Below are 15,325 nucleotides of genomic sequence, written 5' to 3'. Positions count from 1 at the left end.
TGCAGCTCCCAGAGGAAGGACCGCGCCCGGTCAGTGAGCACTTTGCACGGCTGACTCGGGCTCCGAACCTCCACGGGCGCCCTCTCCCGAGGCCAGCCTCACGCTGCAGCTGCCATCCCCATAGTTACACCCGAGTCCAGCAGGTGTCTCTGATTCAGTGCGTCTGGGACTCGGGGAGTCTGCTCCTCTCGCTTTCCAAATTCCTTCACTGGAGTTCTTCCAAAATCTTAAATCACGTTGATATCCTTGAGTCCCACGTTATTTCTTCCTTACGTGCTCAGTCTTTCCACACAAAAATTTATCCAGAACCTGGTACTTAAGTTAAAGAAATCTTTATCAAAGTGCATTTACAGGTAAAATGGCACGATGTCTGTAACTTTTTAAAAAAATATTCCAGAAAATAAGCGTGTGCGTGAGTGCATGTGTCTGTGAGTGTGTGTATGTGTGCGAGGGCATGCATGTGTGTACACGCGTGTGTGCCGGCGCCGGGGGGAGAATGACAGTAGGTTAAGTAAGAATGGAAGAACTTAAGCAGATGGTGGGTACAGTGCACCCTTCTGTTCTTGCTACTTTTGCTCCTGTGTAGAAATTTCTGTAATAAAAAGTTCTAAAAAAGGGTCCATCCCTGGTAAATTCAGCAAATATTTATTGAACACGAGGATGTGTGTTACCCTCTGGGGATGCACTAGTGAACCCCACTTTGTCCCTGTCCTCAAGGAGCTCACGACCACATAGGGTGAAGGCAAGGACAAGCACCAAGTGCATCCCCCCTGCACCCACGCCCCTGCAGGGCCACCTCGAAGACCCTCCCATGACGAGGACGACTGTGTCCCCACTCCTCGACTTGCTTGCACCATGAGGACGGGAGCAAACATTAAACAAGCACAAGTTCCAAGAAGGCTTTCTCCCCGGTGCCTGCTCTCTCCGGCTGCAGAACCTCACGAGGGATGGCGGACCAGGTTCACGGAGTCACGCAGATCTTCCGAATGACGAAGCGTGTCATTACACAACATCAACACAAAAATCCCGCTCGTTCACATGACTGCTGATCTCACCAGGCAGGTCTTTACGCCTGGGGATGCTGCTGACCACAGGGTGCTTTCCGGAGTTCTCATAGTTGCTCGACAATTCAAACATTATCGCCCGTGGTTTTGCTTAATGTGACTGGCTCGATCCACGCATTTTTAAGAAACTGTCTAACAGATGCCCGCATCTGAACCACCAGTTTGCCTGCCAGTTATTCTTTTGGATACGAAATCGCGTGAAGATGCATCTGGTTCAGCTTGCGACTCAAGCACATGAGAGCCTCCAGGTAAATGCCATACCTCATCCAGAATTGCAGCAGAGCTGTATGCACACTCCTGTGTCATCACACGGAACATTCAGAACACATGTATTCAAAGGTTCATACTTGAGAAAATTGTTCATGGCTTCAAGGAGATCTGAAAGTGATTTTGTTTTTAACTACAAGGGGTGGTGTGAATAATCAAGGATTGGCTCAGATGGTTGCCGCTGCCTTCATTAGGATGAAGGGTTGGCGGTTTTACGGAGTTCCCAAAGGTGAGGAAGGCAAACGGCGTGTCTGTGTTATGATGCAAACAGGCTCGCATTGTGGGGGCCCGGGAAGAGAGAGGGATCCCCATGCTGACACTGCCCAGACAGTCAAACTGGCACAACAGAAAACTGGGAAGCTTGTCATTTGTTATTCTGAGATTTTCAGTTTATAAAATTGCCCTCCAGTTCCTCCCTGGGGAGTGTTTGATGTGAAGAAGGAGGTAGGCGCGATCCGGCCGTAAGGAAGAGTGCGTCCGCACACGCGTAGTGGTCGGAGCCTTGCTCAGGGACCACCGGGCCCACAGAGCACCGCACGCGCCCTCGCCCCACACGGCAGTCACCATGCGCTAGATTTTACAGATCAAAATTCTACACGAAGTACAGGACCTGTACAACACCCCGACAGGAATAATGCCGACAAGTGATAAGGCCATATGCGGGGGCACGGCGGATGAGCTGGCCCCGCACGGGGACCCACAGCGCTGGCGACCGGACAGCGGAGTCTCATGCTCGTGGGTCACTGGGCAAAGTGGTCCCTGGGTTGGCTGCTTCTGTTCTGCAGATGCCAGCCTCACCACAGCTTCCCTCACTCCCCGCTGGGAGCTCAGCTCCCACCAGCTCATCCACCTGCTGCCAAGTCACCACGAGTCAGAGTCAGTAAGGGACCTAACTTCTAGAGCTATAAAGTCCTCTTCTGCAAGCTCGTCGGATAAATAGTCCAACCTCGCAAACTACATCTACCACTGAAAAGATCGCTGCTCTCCGTGCACGTGGGGCGGCTGCAACCTTTAGAGCAGAGCCTGGAAATCACCCGTTCTGAGCACGTCAAAAGAAAACAGAACATAAAAGGATTCGGCGATTGGGCTATTTTTGCTGTTCAGCAGCAATATAAAAAAAAAAAAAAAGGTCAAGTCTTAAGAGTATCTACACAAATTAAAAAACCATCAGTATACGGGACGCATCATACACTCTGGTGGCCACAACAGAAACACTGTCCGTGCCCATACAGGTGCCATGCAGCCCTCACCCCTGCCACCTCCCCAGCTGCCCCCGCCGCCTCCTCAGCTCAGCCAGCACGACAGCAAAATCAACACGTACCCACTGTGTCTGCGCCGCTTCCTTCATCGACTCTGTGAAAGCGACAGCAAATCTAGTAAGATGAACAAAAATAAGGAAAACAATTAGGGCAGAATTCAATTAACGTAACTAGGGAACAGCTCTTTGGAACAAATTGTGAGAGACAAGGTAAGAAGCTGAATTTCAAGTGCCATCCATCTTCATCACGTGCGGTCAGCGGCCCTCCGGTTCAATCTCCACTCACATCAAAACAAGTTGTGTATGCACGAAATAAACACCTGGAGCTCCACATTTCAATTTTTTGTTGTTGTTCCTTCCATGCAAGGCCAGAGAAGCAGGGAAAAAGTCAGAAAGCCAGATGCAGGGGAGAGGCAGAGGATTTAGTTAATCCACTCGGAACATCCAAGGACCGGCTCTCCGGTCACTAGCTTCAGCGCGGGAAGGCTGTGCTAAAGTATTCAAAATTCACTGAATGCACATGGATCAGGAATGTTAATGTGTACATTTATCAAGCAATGGCTATTTCCAGAAGTAGGGCCAGATACACATGGGATGAACCAGGAACGTCCTATGGTGGCCAGGCGGTGAGAAATTGCCCGAAACTGGTGAGGGCAGGCTGGGAGGACACCAGAGTGAGCTCACAGCATCTCCCGTGGCCAAGGCGGGCATGATTTAGTGCCCAAATACATCACAGTGATGGGTATTCCATAGAGTAAAATAAAATAAATACCCATGTGTCCATACTGATATGCACAAAGAAGTGACTAGCACATGGGGCCAACAGGAACAGCTCTTCCTTTCAGAATTCCAGGGAATAAATGCAGAAGGAGTAGTGGAAATGGAAAATCACCACGAGGCAGACTCCACAGTAACAGTGGTCACGGCCAAGAAGCCGTAACGGTTGATTCCTTCCCACCCCAAAGGGTGGGCTCCTTCCTGGAGGAGCCCCCCTTCCCCTGCCTGTCTTCTCCGAGCCTTCCTTCCCCACCACCTTCCACCCATCCCCGCCAGTCATTCACATGCCCCGGATTTAAGGAGGAATGAATGGAGAAATGAGGAAACCTCTTGTCCTCTGTGTGGGCGTGACAAAGAGGGGCGGGGAGGCACCAAGGGCATCACCCCTCACACCGGGGCCGCCTTCACCCCTGTGCCCCGCATGCAGCTGGTGCGGGCCGACCCAGCGGTGATGGGTGCGCCCACATCCCTCGTGAGGCGCTCCCCGAGCCCCTGGACGTGGGCAGGGAGCGCGAACAAACTATTCTGAGCCAGGGCTACGGCGTAATGCAAGGACAGTTGCAGGGACCTTCCTTCGTGGGAAACCGTGAGGCGCCGCGGTTCCTGGTCCCCAGGGAATTCAACGCCCAACAGATATTTCCTGTTACTGTTTTCTACCAGGACTAACACCACTGCCATGACTTCCGTGAGGGGTTCGAGCACCCCATGTGGCCAGCGAACAGACTACTGGACAGCTTCAAACCTATAGAAAAGAAAAGAAAAAAGAGGAGACCCCAAAAGCAGAGAAAAACTGGGGAGCACGGAATAAGGTCAGTGACAGGAGGATCATGCCTTTCACCCCATAACAGCGTTTCTAGATAAATGCACAGTGCAGCCTGAGGATGGCTCATGGAAGGTTGATCCGCTCCTTTGGCAAGCACGACCACCTCCCCACGCCTGCCCCACGTGGGCTGGGATGTCGCTCTGCGCTGTGACTCCCCCAGCCCCTGGAGTCCTGCCTGGCACCCAGCAGGCAGGCCACAATGCCCACAGACTGAATAAATGAACAAGCGCACGGATGGGAGTCCTGCCTTACGTTCCAGCCGGACGCGGGTCAGAGCGAGGGAAGAAGGAAGAGCAGGTGCGTGGGGCTAGCCGCAGAAGAGGGAGCTCGGGCACCCTCGCCCAGCAGCTGCGGTTACTGTCCCCAGCCCGTCACCCTTTCCGCCGGCATGCCCCGTTCGCTCCGGACCAGGCATCGGGGATCTGCGGCCCGGCTGAAGACCAGAGGGGCAATGAGAGCCTTGGAGAGGCCTTCATCAGGAAGAGTGCACGCGTACACGTTTCGGGAGTCAGTGGGCGGACCGAGTGAGCTTGCTCATTTCTGTTTATCCTGGAGAGGCAGGTAACACGTTCGTCCTTGCGGCCCCTCCCTACAGAGACCCCGGCCCTGGGTTTATACCCACCTACTTAGGAGATAACCGATAAGAGGGTTTCTGACCCCACAATCCTCAGAAAATAAAGAAATTAAAAACAGCACATTCCTTACCAAAAAATGTAAAACTACCACTTTTGCCCTGTGGGATGAATATTGCCATTTCAAAACGTGCTCACTTTCACGTGTGATTTTGTTGGTCAAAAACATCTTTAGGAACAACTGTATGAAATGACTGATACTGAGCCATTTTGACCTATAATTTCACATGGTCTAACCTGTCATGTGCTATATATTTCCTAATTGTGAAACTATTTCTTAGGCAATTTATTTCATATAAACTCTCTTTTGCTCATTTGTGGGCAATACTAAATTTTTCTGAGGTGCACCGGATGATCCTTCACAAAACAACCTCCACAAGTTTCAAACTCCTTACCTAATTTGGTATTCATAATTACCAAATACTTATCATATTATAATACAAGCCAAAAAGCTGATGCTGAAGTAATTTCAATACTATGCCATACACAAAAAAAGTTTTAAATACAAAAAAAGTTCAAAAATATACCTCATAAGAAAAATGTAACTACTTAAAAGTATTTGATTAAAAGTGAAACTCATTATAAAGCGAGACAAGTTCAATACTTTATTTTACAGAAAAGTATGCCGTACGCTGTCCGACAAGAAATCTATGATTCATCTGACTTCCCTGCCCACTGACTTCAATCATACTCCTCCCAAATGAAAATCAATGTGTTTTAATAACAACGCAATGAATAATGCTAACGATAATACCATAAGATGAATTCATTCAGTATCGTTTCTACCTAGCAGAATTATTGCCCTTCCGTAAGACAGTGCAAACTGCATGAATCAAGAGGTAATTAATTTTCAGAGTCTAAGAGCAACAACATAGAGAAAACCTATCATGACAGATCACGTTTCAAGATCGACCCAAACTCTGTCTACCTTTGTTTACTGTAATTCTGTCTCTCCATCTGACGTGCACACTTGCGCACTCATGCGTGCACACTCTCTATTTGGACAAGGTTTGTATGGCCACATTTATGATATCCCACAGTAACCCTAGTTTTCAGGAGCAAGATTGACTCCCGCCTTAGGAAAAGGGGATGGGGTTGCCTTGGGCTGCACCCTAGAACCTGGAGTGCATCCTTTGTAAAGGATCAGGAATGCTCCAGGGACAGAAAGAGGCAGAGTTCTGGATTCCCTGACCACGCTTCTCAACCGTGAGAGGCTTAGAGATGAGCCACAGACATTTCGTGGTTGGCCATTTATTGGGGGGCACGGGAGCAACCTGAATGTCCATGGACAGACAAATGGATAAAGAAAGTGTAGTAAACACATACACTGGAATATTATTGAGCCTTGAAGAAAGAGGAAATCCTGCCATTTGCAACCACACGGATGAACCTGGAGGACATGATGCTCAGCGAAGTGAGCCAGACATAGAAGGACAAATATTGTATGATCCCACTGATGTGAGAATCTAAAATAGTCCAAGTCCTAGAAGCAGACAGTAGGATGGTGGTGGCCAGGAGCGGGGGGAGACAGGAACAGGAAGAGATTCATCCAAGGGCACAAAGTTTCACTTGTACAAGGTGGGTAGGTCCTGGAGACCTCCTGGAGCCTACAGTTAACGATGCTGTAACATACACTTAGGAACGTGCAAAGAGGATAGATTTCATGTTACGTGCTCTTATCATGACCGTAATACCGAAGAGGGTGGGCGGAAGCTCTCGGAGGGGGTAGAGGTCTTTATGCCACAGACCCTGATGATGGTTTCACCGACGGGGACTCATCTTCCAACTCATCGGGCTGTATACATACATTAAATACAGCTCTTTGCATGTCAGTCATGCCTCAACCAAGTGTTTTTTTTTTTTTTAAATAACTAATAAAGCAGTTTGTCCACATCAAAAAAAAAAAAATCGATCGCCTGCTTTGTATTGTTTTGGGTTTTTTTTTTTTACAACGATTCAAAAATTTACATGAGCTGAAAGGTTGAGGTCTTGGTAAACTTTGGATTCAGGGTGATTCCACGGTCAGGTAAGACTTGCTCTGTGGCCCGGGAGGGACGGACCACATGGCACCATCTCGACCCTTCCGTGGACTCACCCCAGGAAGCCTGCCAGTCGCCTCTTCACGGATGAACAGAAGAGCTCTTGGCTTTAGGCCCACGTGACTATTTGGGTTTTGTTTTGACTTCTTCTTTTTATTTTTTTAATTTTATTTATTTATTTATTTATTAAGATTTTATTTATTTATTTGAGAGAGAGAGCGTGAGAGACAGAGAGCACGAGAGGGGGGAGGGTCAGAGGGAGAAGCACACTCCCCGCCGAGCAGGGAGCCCGATGCGGGACTCGATCCCGGGACTCCAGGATCATGACCTGAGCCGAAGGCAGCCGCTTAACCGACTGAGCCACCCAGGCGCCCTTGACTTCTTCTTTTTAAACAACTTTCATATGGACATAGAGGATTTCTATACTGTTATTATTTTGTTAAGTATTATCATTATCTTCGTGATACAGAGGAATGGGGGTGATTTCCCCCCCGCCTGTCCTTCTAGTTCACAATGCTGTACAAATACGATTTTCTAAGTATGCCGGGACAAGGGAAATGTTGGGGGGTGCAGCTCTGGGTTCTGGACTGGGGCAGCAGCAACTCCCCACCCCAGGGGCTAGAAACGTGATCGACTGCAGCTGCAGCGGCCAGCAGGTGTCGCCGACGAGCAGTGACCAGCTGGGCTCGGGGACGTGCAGCAGGGCCCCCACGATGGAGGACTGTCCTGCCCCAAATGCCCACAGTGACCCCCTCCCAGACGGTTTTACAGAGCTCAGAAATCCACGGAGCTCAGAGCCAGGCCCCAAACATTCAAGAGTCGATGCTGACTCCTGAGCGGGAGTCGGGGCGTGCTGTTCTCTAAGCGGACCACAGTGCGGCGCCTTCCACCCGGCAGGACTGCTAAGGAGGTTGGCCCAAAGTGAACTGTCGCTGCACGGTTATTCCCGTGCAATAACTTGTTTACCGTGACCCTTCGTGGCAAAATTAAAATGTGCAAATGAAAGGGAAAAATGAAATGAGAAAAAGAGACTGGCTTTATTATGGTAAGATGGGACTCTCCCAAACGGCAGCCTTCCTAATCGTTTGGTTTCAGCGAACTCCCCCCAAATGCTTAACTCCTGTGAGGTTCTCATCAGCATTACCTGGCTTCTTCGAGGACCTTTCCCATCACTTCATTTTTTTCTCTCTGGTTAACATCTTCATTCAAATCAGTTCCACCAAAGATGATTCCAAAAGGGATTCCATGACCTGCAAAATTATGACAGTTAACGAAGCAGAGCGTAGCTTTGGAAACAGCCCTCACTCACCATCCCGTCCCAGAGCAAATGCGAAACCGTGTTCCCTCAGCTTGGGGGACCGTGTTTTGGTGTTTGTTTCATTTTATCCAGCTTACCTGAGCAGCAGAATAGGAATCACTATTATACACACCATGACATGGGGATTAATCATGTCAGACCACCAGTGCCAGCACCATTTAAAATCAATTAGCTTTACATTTTAACAAATGAAAAATAGTGCTGGCTGCCATCTATCAAAACCAAGCTGACTGCTCGCGGGAAATGGGCATCTATGACAGAAAAAGAGCAGGTTAAATGCAGCCCGGCTGGGGCTCCCAGCAGCAGGTGCCGTGCTCTCGAGGGCGCCCAGGCCACGATGACTTCAGGGAGCGTGCAGCTCTCTGTCCTGCAAACCACACACAGTGCATGTGACGTGTGGGAGCAAGTCTGTTCTGTGCCGGTGACAGGTTTAGTCAAGGGAGGTTTGATGAGCACAGACGAGTGAGGCACCAGGCGTGCACAGATAGAGCTAAATGATGTGCTCAGCAGAAGCCACTCCATAGGGACTTCCAAAGGTCAACCAAAAATTTCAAGAGACGCTGGCTGGCAAACCACCAAGTAGACCAGACCTAAGAGGAGGGTTCACACTGGGCTTTCTCGAACGAGCCATCCCTCCTGAGATTCAGTAGGTCACTCAAAGGGTACTCTTCTTTCCTTTTATCTGCCTTAGAATTATTCCTGTCAATGCAAATGAGCAGATTCTCTTTTTTCTCTCTGGTGAGCTGGCTCTTCCCTGGGAATCTGACGGCTACGAATTCAGCCTCTAGATACTAAAGCCCACAGGCACAGTGAGGCTGCTAGGGAGAGCAGAAGATGGGAGACAACTCAGATGCGTCGGTGAAGACCAGCCTTTAAAAAAAAAAGAAAAAATGGAAGCATACGGGGTTGTGTGTATGTGTACACGGACATAAAAAGGCTGAAAAAAATTCTACCGCATGAGAAAAATCAAGGGCAAGCTGGTTAACACAGTATGCATGTATTGTGTAAAAACGATAAACATCCATATATGTGTGTGTATGTGTGTGTGTGTGTATATATATATATATATATAAACTCAGTGAACGAATACGCAGCACACGGGGATGTTGAGTGACCGTGAACGGGTTTAGCATGTGGGGCCGACACGAATCTCTGGGGGCCGGAGGGAGGTGCGAGGTGGGAAGAATAATGACCCCCAAAGATGTCTGTTCCTAATTCCTGGACCCTAGGAATGTTTCGGGGGAAAGGCAAATTAGGCTATTTAGAATTGAGGGTGCCGTCAGCTAACCCTGAATGGGAGAGATTATCCTGGACCATCCAGGTGGGGCGGTGTAATCACGGGGTCCTTACATGTGGAGGAGGCAGGCAGAGGAGGAGCTCCCCAAGCTGCCGTGTCGCGGGGGGGGGGGACTGGCCCGGCCAGTGCAGACTCTGAGGATGGGAGGGGCCGTGAACTGGGGAGTGTGGGTCCCTCCATGAGGCGGAAAATAAGGAAGCGGATTGCCACAGAAGCCTCCACGAAGAAACACAGTCCCGCCAGCATCTTGGTTTTAGCCACGGGAGACCCGCTTCAGCTTTCCGGCCTCGAGCTACAGGACAACAGACGTGTGTTTTATGCACTGGGTTTGTGGTAAATCGTGACAGTGCAATAGGAAACTAATACAGCAACCCCCGCCCCCGCCATAAAAACTGCCAGTTTAGGAAAATTAGGGTCAGGAAAATCGCAGAAAAAGCCTTTTGTCAGTGAACTCTCCAAAGACAGAACAGTAGACACCAGAAAGATCTACACCGAGCATCACAGACGCTGCTCCGAGGTGATGAGAACATTCAGTAATTAAGTGATCGGCCTGCGAGCGGCCTGCCTACTGGCAACCACTCAAGTATATCAACTCAAACTGAGTAAGAAAAAACGTCAGACTTTGACTCCAGACCATCCTGGGTCAGAACCTGGTTCTCCACTTGGAAAATGCACGACTTTGAGCGAGTCACCAGGGTCCTTTGAACCTCGGCCAGCTCATCTGTGAAACGGAGGTCAAGCTAATTAGCTGACTTACTCGTGCACTTCAGTGACTCCCTACATACGACGCACAGACACAGGACGGACTCTGTATGTGATACTGGTGTCCCCGTGCTTTCTGCCGAATACGTTTTTAAATATATAAATCCAGAAGCTCTTGAACTAAATTAGCACTCGGAGGAAAGGAATGTGGGATATTTCATTTGCTTTCCTATTTTTTCAATATTCATTCTATTGATGAGAAAACAAAGCTTTAAATAAGTAGCGTGTTAGTCTTTTTTTTTTTTTTTTAAGATCCTATTCATTTATTTGACAGAGAGAGACACAGCGAGAGAGGGAACACAAGCAGGAGGAGAGGGAGAGGGAGAAGCAGGCTTCCCGCTGAGCAGGGAGCCCGATGCGGGGCTCAATCCCAGGACCCTGGGATCATGACCTGAGCCAAAGGCAGATGCTTAACGACTGAGCCACCCAGGTGCCCCTTTTTTTAAAGATTTTATTGATTTTTTGACAGAGAGAGACAGCGAGAGAGGGAACACAAGCAGGGGGAGTGGGAGAGGGAGAAGCAGGCTTCCCGTGGAGCAGGCAGCCCGATGCAGGGCTCGATCCCAGGATCCTGGGATCATGACCTGAGCCGAAGACAGACGCTTAACCGACTGAGCCACCCAGGCGCCCGGTAGCGTGTTAGTTTTAATGGCAATGCATCCATAATTATGAGTGGAAAATTCTAGAAGTCCTCTGCTATAGAATGATGCATATAAAATGTCTGCAAACTCCTACTGACCCTTCAAAACCTCACCCAGGCACGCCCTCCTCTCTGAAGTCTTCTCCCGGTCTATCGGAAGTAAATCCCCCTACTCTGATGCCACGCCACGTATCATAGGCTTTAGGATTGATTTGTAGACTGGAAAATCCTCGAGAACAGGCACGAGAACAGGCACCGTGGCTTATTAGTTTTGTACCCCTTGCTCCTGATACAATGCCTGCTACAAGTTAAATCTTCAAACAGCCTTTGTGGAAATGAACTGAGCCTGAAAAGTGGTCTACAAACTACTTTCCAAGCGCATTTACTCGGAGCCGCCCAAGCAACTGGTCCTATTTCATCGATCAGTGCCTCTGCTGAAAATTTGTCATTCCCAGAAGTCTGCTGAGAAAAAACATCACCGTCTCCTGAACCTGCCTCCTTAATCAGCCACCTGACTCCACCTGCTTCCTCAGCAGGTTCAAGCCTGAAGCCGATCCTCAATGAGAAACAGAAAGAGCTTCATGAAAGCGCTTCTCATCCAGTTTTCTGCCAATGTCGGATCACTGGGCACGTTTTCTTTGTGTGCCAGTTAGGGCAAATGAAGGAGAGCCCAGGAAGCATCCTGCACGGGAGCAGTCCCTCTATTACATTTTAGACAGGGATAGCTATGAAGTTCTCTTCCCATGCACTTGAAAGACTGGTGGGTGTACACGTCGAACGCCTTTCACAGACATGTCCAAGAGGGAAGAACACATGCAACGTGTTACTTCAAAGTTAATATGGTAATTGGTCCATGACTTAGATAAAACATTAAGATTCATATTTAGAAAAAAAATACTTGCATTGTACCTGCAAAATAGCTACAATAAATATTAATATTGTTACGGTGCTATTTCTCATCACTTGAATATTCTTCTTAGCAATTTTATGTACTTAATTATTCGCTCAGAAAATACTGGTTTTAAAAAGAAAAGCAAGCTTCCATTTGTCCATGCCGTTAAGGTTTTATTTAGATATATTTACTATGCACAGACATGTAAGTGCGGCCAGTTATTAATTGCCAATATGCACCTGCAGTAAAAATGCACAGATACATCCTGTGGGGAGGCCGTGCCGCACTTAGAAAATCCTAAAGCGAACGGGCTCTGTGGACGCCTGCTCATCACAACGTCGTTTCCAGTTGAGGGGAAAGTGGGAACAGGATATGACTGTTCCTAGTCATGCTGTCAAAGACCATTCAATGACGGGGGAGATGTTCCTAACATCAGTAGGTAAGACAGGCTGCTAAACGGTGGTACGATCGCGATTTTAGAAATACAGCCACAAATTGCAGAGAAAGGTGAGAATGTCAGACCAGCATCCACGGTGCTTAGCCCAGGAAGCATCAATTAATATTTCTTTAAAAGAAGTTGCAAGTTTATATTGTAAGAGTGGATCTTTTTTCTGTAAATTTAATTTTGAAGAAAAACACAAGATTGGTAAAACCGAATACGTCCAGGAAACAGCGGGCACATCTGGGTAGTGAAACTCAAGGGGCTCTATTGCCTTCTTTGTACTTGTGGGAAGTTTCCAAGTTCTCATGTAACTTTTTTTTTAAATCATTAAATGCTCTATATTTTAATATAGTTTCATCTAGGGGCGCCTGGGTGGTGCAGTCGGTTAAGTGTCTGACTCTTAGTTTTGGCTCAGGTTGTGATCTTAAGGTCGTGAGATTGAGCCCCGTGTCGGGCTCTGCGCTGAGCATGGAGTCGGCTTGAGATTCTCTCCCTCTGCCCCTCCCGCTCATGCTCTCTCCCTCTCTAAAATAAATCTTAAAAAAAATATATCTTTAAAATCTGTAATAGTTGAATCCATGGAAGACTTAGAAACGTCGGAAATCATGCCCCGCCGGCTGTCAGCACAGGGCAGCTCAGCATAGGGAACGGAGAGGACAGAGGCCCCTCGACACGTCGGGTGAGAATCACAAGGTGTGCAGCACCTTCTCTACCTGCCGATGGCGGTGGTGATGCTGTTCATGGCTGGCTGCTCAGGGAGAGGGTGCTTTCAAAGAGATGAGCCTGAGGAACACGTAAAGACCATGGAGACAACAACAGGGAATAAACAGAAGTCGAACTAAGTTTACTAACAGTGGTGCTGCTTCGGGTCCTGGCATTTGTTAGACCAAAGCAGGAAGACCCGGTCCCCTCGTGCCATGGGTTCTAGAGAAGGCTTCTCCCCTCCTACCACTTGTGAGAGAGGCGAAGCTTTAGGTGACTTTGTGCTTTTCCTCCATTTAGTTGAAGCAAAGGCCAAGAAATGGTAAAAATGGAGAAAAACTGGACTTTGGAGGAGAAAACCTGGTGATGTAACCAGAGCGAGAGGAAACAGGTCCTTCCGTCTGTTGGTTGAGCACGGACTGGACTGACCTTTCTGGGGGGCAGTTTGTCCCTCTCAATCCCAATGAAATATACACAGTCCTCTGGCCACAGGTTATTCGAGGAATTTAATCCACCAAAATCCCCCCAGAATGAAGTAAAAAATACAATCAAACTTGCTGTGGCTTTACCTGCAATAGCAAAACCTGAGACAGATTTTTAATAAACATGGTGCGGTCTTCTGGTGGAATACCACACAGCCAGGAAAAAAGGCAGGAGGAGCTCTGCTGATTTGGAAAGCTCGCTCAGCTATGTACTTACAGCGTCGTCCCATTTGTGGACATAGACCATACTCCATGGGTATGTATGCGAGACATTAAAAACACGCAGTTTGATGGACAATAATACACCTGATGGTAAACAGATTTCATCAACTCCAGTGCCTGAAGCCTTATGAGTGCAAAACAGACCTACAACGGTCAGTGACAACCTTGTAAAGACTTCCAGGAGCTTTAAGAGCTATGAACGGTACCTTGTCCCCTACACTTTCTTCCTATTTTGAGGTCGACCTCAGACTCTGTTTCCCAGGACACTTGCAACAGAATCCCAAGTCATACCTGTTCAGAGGGAAAGAGCTCTTGGGAGTAAGACTTTCACGAACACCGTCCCCACTGATAGAAGACAGTTTGTGCTGATGGTTCAAACGGGGTTGCAAAGATAAGGAGGCACAGGTAGATTCTCAAAGGTTCCTAAGCTAAGACGTCCATACAGAGATATTCGCTGCCATGACTGTGGGGGAAAAACATGGAAGACAACTCCAGTGTCCCTTAATCGAAGCCTGGTAAGATGATGGGTGCTCCCAGGCTTGGGAGGTTACGCAAGCATTGACAGAATGAGGTACATCTGTACATGTGCGGCTGCAGAAAAATCTCCAGATGCATCGTGGTAAAAAGCAAGACACTGACTATTTATAGCATGCTCCCACTCATGTTTTTTTTAAAGGAGGAGATACGTACAAATATGTGCCTGGGCTTACGTGGAAGCCAGCACCTGGTGGTCACGCTCAATGAGGTTCCCTCCCAATCCCCAGAGGGCTGATTGGTATAAGCAGGAGATGCTCTGGAATCTAGGGCTTCCAAGATTGGGTCATAATAGGCCAATCAGCTTCCAGTGTGCTCTCTCTTCGATGGCTCTCTCTTGGAGAAGCCGGCTGCCATGTCTTGAGGACACTCAGCAACCTCGGCAGAGGCCCACGTGGTGAGAAACTGGGGCCTCCTGCTGACAGCAGGTGGCCCGTGTGGGACCAGTCAGGCCTCCAGATGACGCAGCCTCAGCCGGAGCACATCCTACGTGGTCTTGACTACAGCCTCACCCGAGACCCTGAGACAGAATCAGCACAGCTGTTTCTGAATTCCAGATCCACGGAAACTATTACATATAAATGCATTGCTACAAGTCGCTCACTTTCGGGGGTAATTTGTTATATAATGACAGATAACTAGCACAGTCCCTATAATACATTTCCAGGAGAATACACAAGGGAATGATAACTAGTTGTCTCCGGGGATAACAAATTAGACAGCTGGAATGAGAAATGGGACGAAGGTTTCCTTTTTGTTCTTGATCATTTAGTTACACTCACTCTGTGCTGGGGGGAGATTGAAGTGTGCATGTAGCAGCTTAGGTTTTAAAAACAGCACCTTGTCCGATGTGCCCAGGCAGGAAGCGAGCATGAAGTGAGGCCCCAGCCGGTGAAGCCCCAGGTCCCTGTTGGGGGCAGGAGGTGGGAGGGAGCAGGAAGAGGAAGCGAGGCAGAAAGTCACCTTTAGCAATGTGACTGCCGAAAATTTCCGAGGCTTGGCACATTCTGCTGATGGGAGCTCCATTCTCCTGTGATGACCGTAGATCATTTTGGCCCTCAAATGACATCCCGCCCCCCGAAATGTGATTGCCACCGCCATGTCAGTTAATTCACGTTTGGGAAAAGGCACTCACTGGTCAGCTGCAACGCAAGCAATGTCTTCTGCCTTCACT

At 48.5% G+C, this 15,325-nt stretch overlaps 1 protein-coding gene across 1 annotated transcript in view; it reads right to left on the bottom strand.

Moving 5' to 3' along the window:
• GLT1D1 (glycosyltransferase 1 domain containing 1) overlaps nt 1-15,325 on the bottom strand; it is an 81,537-nt gene that overhangs the window by 41,302 nt on the left and 24,910 nt on the right. Inside the window, exons 4-5 of the mRNA XM_021698543.2 lie at nt 8,005-8,110; nt 2,653-2,704 (exon numbers count right to left, since the gene is read on the bottom strand). Of these exons, the coding sequence (XP_021554218.1) occupies nt 2,653-2,704; nt 8,005-8,110 (158 nt within the window). The remainder of the gene's footprint in view (nt 1-2,652; nt 2,705-8,004; nt 8,111-15,325) is intronic.

Source organism: Neomonachus schauinslandi, chromosome 14, assembly GCF_002201575.2.
Source record: "Neomonachus schauinslandi chromosome 14, ASM220157v2, whole genome shotgun sequence".
Taxonomy (NCBI): Eukaryota; Metazoa; Chordata; class Mammalia; order Carnivora; family Phocidae; genus Neomonachus; species Neomonachus schauinslandi.
Note: the sequence above shows the minus strand (reverse complement) of the source record. Positions and strands in the feature narration are given on the sequence as shown.